The sequence below is a fragment of the Pan paniscus genome, chromosome 21 (assembly GCF_029289425.2).
Source record: "Pan paniscus chromosome 21, NHGRI_mPanPan1-v2.0_pri, whole genome shotgun sequence".
NCBI classification, from domain to species: Eukaryota; Metazoa; Chordata; class Mammalia; order Primates; family Hominidae; genus Pan; species Pan paniscus.
The window spans coordinates 51,246,650-51,252,790 of NC_073270.2; the positions used below are offsets into that span (position 1 = coordinate 51,246,650).

Sequence of the window (6,141 nt, forward strand, 5' to 3'; positions counted from 1 at the left end):
CTCTGCTTCTTTTTCTTAAGGTAAATCGGAGAGATCTTGCCCTCCTGCCTTCTTGCTTTGACCAAATTAAATAAACCTTTCTCTATTTCCAAGCACTTGTGTGTCAGTGTTGGCATCAGCTGTACATTCGGTACAAGAGCCTGAATTTCGGATTCTGTGACAAGATTGGGTGGTTAATGCAGATACAATTGAATTATAGAGACAATGATCACATTTTCTGAATCTCAAGGCCAGATAGTTCTGGTGTTTCATGAGTAGGAGACAGAGCTTAAAGCCAGTGATTTAGGTGTTGAGCAATTCAGGAATTTCTAGGACATTTTGGTAAGACAGAATATGTGATTGGTGTTAGCCATGATTTAGGTGTTGAGCAATTCAGGAATTTCTAGGACATTTTGGTAAGACAGAATATCTGATTGGTGTTAGCCGTGGAGAATGCTCCCTCTTGTGAAATGTTGAGAAGGGAAGAGAGAGTGAGGGTGGGTGGAATGGAGCCAGGGGCTAGCAATGAGGCAATCTCTCTTTGGTGGAAGTCCTCAGTAGGTTGGTGTGACTGCTGCTCTCCAACCTGGAAAAAGAAGACAGCGACCATGGGAAACATTTAGGATTTTGTCTCAGGTTCTTCCCAGAGATGATCCAGGAATCCTGCTTCCCGGTGTTCTCCACAAAAGGGAGATGTGTTTGTTGCCTTGCCAGCATAACTTGGTGTTTTAAAATTTTTCTGATACAACCTTTAACTGGAAATCAGCCCCATGGGGGAAATCCTGAGATCCATGACAGAGTGAAGCATAGCCATTATAACCAGGGACTTTGCAAATATACTGACACGAGCTCAATGACCAGCTCTGCCACTTTCCAGCTGTGTGGCCCTGGAAACATTACTGCTCTGTTTTATCCTTGGTTCCTCATCTACCACTGCTTCCTAAACTTGAGTGTCCCCACAAATCACCTAGGAATCTTGTTACAAGGCTGGTCATGAGATTCCGCATTTCTAACAAGTTCTCAGGTGACCTGGAAGCTGCCTGTTCCTGGAGCATGCCTTGAGTAATAATCTGATTTTTAGGGTTACCCTGAGGTTAATGTGTATTATTTATGAAGAGCTTAGCATGGAGCCTGGCATAATGGCTTGGAGTTATTGTTCCTCGGGCAATGGGAAGCAGCTGACTTGGACTTTGGGGGAGGACCCTGAATCAGAGCGGTAAGTAAGGGACAGTGCCCACATGAATGCCCCCTCTTCAATTCTGCCCTCCATCCCAGAGGAAGTCTGGAAAAATTATGGATTGGGGGGATTACAATGCAATGGAAAAGGCCTTTTGGTGGGACCAAGGATGCCTCTGTTTCGTTCCCACCCTGTGATCTTAAAGAAGTCCCTCCGCATCTATGGGCCCTCTTGAAATAAATGAAAGAAATGATTCCTGTGTTTTTCTCCTCTCTCTCCAAGTTGTTGTAATTGGTGTTGCTTAAGGCAAACCAAAAGACTCTAGGACCAGGGCTCTTCACTCCTCTCCCCATGTAGCCCTTGGTAGGAAGATGTGGTTGAGCCTTAGTAGATAACAGCTTTCATAAAAATTCACTTTTTTTTTTTTTTTTTTTTTTGAGACCAAGTCTCACTCTGTCACCAGGCTGGAGTGCAAAGGCACAGTCTCGGCTTACTGTAACCTCTGCCTCCTCGGTTCAAGCGATTCTCCTGCCTCAGCCTCCCGAGTAGCTGGAACTATGTAGTGTAGTAGCATGCGCCACCACACCCAGCTAATTCTTGTGTTTTTAGTAGAGACGTGGTTTCACCATGTTGGCCAGGATGGTCTTGATCTCTTGACCTCGTGATCCACCTGCCTCACTCAGCCTCTCAAAGTTCTGGGATTACAGGTGTGAGCCACCATGCCCAGCCCACTACTTTTTTTTTTTTTTTTTTAATTAAAAGTGTCCTTAACATCTTCAGTTTCTCCCCAGCTCCCCTTTCTTCCCTGGTTTCTGTTGTTTCCTTGTTTCTTATTTCACAAGACCAGAAATCCCCTCCTTGTCCAATGTAGGCCCTTCCAATGTCGTACCCGAATTTCCAAATCCACCCTCTCTGTCCTTCAAAACCTTTATCTCCCAGTGGGGTAAGCAGTAATTCATACTAAGGTGTGAATGGTTGCTCTAAATTTCCCCAGTGTATTTGTAAGTACGTGTATGTTTTAAAAAGGAGGTCTTGAGATTGTAAACATGATTGCAACATTTATAGAATTTCAGGCACAGAGATGAAGCATTTGTAGGAGCACATCAGGGAGAATAAATGTGGGGGTAGAGGAATGAACCTCTTGTTCACACACACACACACACAAATGCCTTCTATGGCCCTCAGAGCAATCCCGAATCCATGGAGGGCTGTGTTCTTGTTAGAAAATCAGGTGAACTTGCAGAATTTCTCACATTTTTCTTTCCTCGAAAAGTTGTTGCTGTTGCCTCCGCAGCCTCCGTAAGCAAATAACTCACATTCACCAGTTTCAAAGTTGAAAAACCATCGCGTCATGTAGGTTCGACAAGGGCCCTTTTCCATAGGAAAAGCGCATACATTTGGGAGGAGATCCTTGATAGTGTCTGAAGAGAGAAAGTGGTTGAAGGAGACCAAACCCATCACCTTCTCCTTGTTTGCCTCATATGCCAGGGGCTGTGACAGCCCTGGGCACAATTGTGAGGCCATCCACAATGGCTGTGCTCTGTACCTCTTTCTACCCAGCTATGGTCTGATCTGTCTACACAGAAGTTGACATTTTCACTTCTGAGAGTAGCCTGATGTGGTGAGAATCACAGGCTTGAGAATCTAACTCAAGTGGATTGAGATCCTCGCACAGCCACTTGCTACTGTGTGATGTTGTATAAACCTAACTTCTTCATGTCTCCATTTCTTCATTTGTAAAATCAAGGAGTTGAACCACATCATCTCTGAGTTCCCTTCCAGATCTACTTTTATAGGATTTGATAATAAAGATCCTCAGGTTTCTACCTCCTGTCTCATAATCAATTCTAGAATCAATATCCTATGAGAGAAGGAGGACAGACTTTGAATCTGAGAGCAAGATTGAATCTGAGAGGGTTCAAACTTGTCTCAATTATCTTCTAGCTATGTGATCTTGGACAAATGACTTATCTCCTTGACATTCAATTTCCTTCATTGCAAAAATGCAGGTGTAATATCCACATTTTTGGTTTATTGCAGGGTTAGAGATTACCAGTGAAAAGCATTGATAAATAGAAAACAAATCAATAAATAGTAGCTGCTCTTAATCATTCTATTTCTTAACCAATAAGACTCTTGAGAAGAGGGACCTCATTGTACTCATTTCTGCAGCCTTAGTGCCTAACACAGGCCTAGTTCCCAGTTCTTAGCAAATATTTGTTAATAGAAAACCACCACCACCACCCCACTGAGCCCCTCTGGGGCAGGATTAAAAGTTTCTTTGTACCCTCCTTTTATGTTTCTGTCACCATGTGGGCAGTTTTACTCTTCGTGGTAGCTAGTAGAATTTCCAACATTATGTGAAGAAACTAAGGCCAGATAAATGAAGTACCTGTCCTAATGTCAGGCTAGGAAGCAGTAGGACCAAGAATCAAACCCAGCATGGTTCGACTGCAAAGGCTTGCAGGTTCTCCATCCATCTTGGTTGTTGTAAAATGAGTGAATGCACAGATGAATGATCACACCTATGGTGGAACTTCAGGCAGCAGCCTAGGGCTTGGAAAGGTTCAGACTGTCTTATCCTCCTACCTGCAAGGCTGACGCTAAGGGTGCAGGAGAATGGGGAAGAGGCAGAATAGCTTATTCAATCAAGGTGGGAGGTGGAGGGGCATGTTCTTAAGACATCCTAGTCACTGCAGCATCGGCGCTTAGACCCTTACAGGTGACTCTGTAGGGGCTGGAGTCCCATCTGCTCTTAATTTTCTCAGTCTTGCTTCTCTGCTCTTCCATTCCATTAAACCAAAGGAAAATCACTTGACTTGTTTCTTTTTTATGTAAAGTAGATAATGACACCCTGTGTGTGTGTTTTGAGTGTGACAGAAGCTGTTCTAAGTGCTTTACAAGAATCTATTAAGAGCTAAGTTATACTGAGAGCTTGACATACATCAGACTATTTGATTAATAAAGCAGAAAAGATGGTTAATCTTTTTTTATGGAAGAAGAAACTGATGCTCAGAGAGGCTATAAATGATGTTCCTGAGGCACAGAGTTTGTAAGTAGAGGAGCCTGGACCAGAACCCAGGTGTGTCTGACTCCAGGAATGCTCATACTGTAAACCACTACATTCTTCTTACTTATGGCAGACATTTTCAAACTTGAGTATGCGTCAGAATCATCTAGAAGGCTTGTTAGAGAGACCCACCTCCACAGTTTCTGATCAGGTGGGACTGGGAACTAGCAGGTTTCCAGTTGATACTGCTGCTGCTATTGCTGTCAGACTAGGGGACAAACTCGAGAACCACTCATCTATAAGGTTATTGGGAGGTTTAGAGTTCCATTTATGTCTAAGAATCTATCATTAATAGCTCCATGTACATACATGCAGAGAACTATGCTTGCACATGCAAGAATGTTCACTGGCACATTGACAGTGATAATCTCCAGAGGGTAAGATTTCGATAATTTTTCACCTTCTTTCTTACCCTTTTGTGTATTCTAATATGCATTTTTATACAGGGAATCCTACTGGCTGCTTAAAAATCTTGGAAACTGCTGCCTACCATCCCCATTTCCAGCAGATTATCTTAGCTATAACTGCACTTCATCTCCCCACTTCCATTTGCAGATTCCAAGCTTCCACAGAGAAAGCGGTCCAGGAAGGAGCCTTTTCTGACAAGCGCATCTAACTTGGCTAAGTCCCTCACTCTCAAATTCTGGCTCTGATCTCCTTTTCTCAACCTCTCCTTGCCTGCCACCAGCCCCACCCCAGACATTGAAGGCCCCTTTTCCTGCTTTACTTATTTCATTTTCTATAGCACTTTGTCATCTATCATGTGTATTAGGTATTGTATGTCTCTCTCCCATTAGCATCTTAATTTCACAAAGGCAGGGTCTCAGGCTCTTTGCTTTAACCTCAGCACCTAGGACAGTGCCTGGCACATAACTATGTGCCCAACATATGTCTGATGAAGTGAATTGAACTGAATTGACTCTCAATCCGGTAAGGTAAGAAATGGGCTCTGTTTGTGCTGCATCACCTCCCCCACCACCCCGCCCCCCAGCCTGATTCCCAGTCTATTCTTTGAGATCCCACATTTCATACCAACCTTGTGCTAGTTCTGATCGAAGCTCTAGGCAGAGAGTGAGAATCAGGAGAAACGAGAGAGAGGCCTGAAGCTGCATGGTGCCACTCAGCCAGTGGCTCAGCCTGGGGTTGCCATTTTAGGGAGAAAAGGGACCAAGGGGAGGAGCTTGGCCCCACATCCAGCTCATTCACCCTTAACTCAGGCTTTTCATGGGGCTGGGCTGCCTCAGGAACAGAGTGTTCAGCCAAAGCACAGCTTCACCTCTCTCCTCCTGGCCTTATCTGATCTGGCCACCCAGGCTACTTTAGTACCACTTCAGGGTGGAAGCCCTTTTCACAATAATAAAAAGACAGCAGCCATTTTTGAGTACCTTTTCTTTTCCAGGCACCATGCAAAATAGTTTTCACACATTGCTTCCCTTAAGTCTACACGGGAATCCCACAACACTTAACACTCCCATTTTGTAGATGAGAGGAGGTTATGCTACTTTGACCACTGTTACATGGACAGCAAGTTTCAGAGACAAGACTGAGACCCCGGTCTGTCTGCTTCAGTGCCCTCGTATCACTCATTCATTCAACAAACATTCATCAAGTACCCACACTGCACCAGGCAAAGTATTAGATGCTGCCTCCATCCCATCTGGGTGCTCCCAGGAAATTATGGCAACAACACACACAAACACATTGGAAGTCAGAAACAGTCACCTACTCGGAGGAGGAGCAGATTCATTATATTTTAATAGAAATATCAAAAGCACCATGTAGAAGGAGGGCCCAGCTTTGTTTGCTTCAGAGGGTCATGGTCTCTAGAGACACACCCCAGAATCCAGCACATTCCAACTGTCTCCTTTCCTTGACTCTCTAGAGATCCATTTTTTTTGAAAGACAAAGCCAGCAT

General features: G+C 44.1%; 1 protein-coding gene across 1 annotated transcript; it reads right to left on the reverse strand.

Annotated features, from left to right (window-relative positions):
- Positions 1-1,013: 1,013 nt before the first annotated feature.
- SPINT3 (serine peptidase inhibitor, Kunitz type 3) lies at positions 1,014-5,338 on the reverse strand. Its single transcript, XM_003825967.3, has 2 exons — positions 5,263-5,338; positions 1,014-2,577 (listed from the first exon to the last, which is right to left on the reverse strand). Exons 1-2 carry the CDS (start codon positions 5,336-5,338, stop codon positions 2,384-2,386), a joined length of 270 nt encoding a protein of 89 aa, XP_003826015.1. The 3' UTR covers positions 1,014-2,383.
- Between the last annotated feature and the right edge of the window lie 803 nt (positions 5,339-6,141).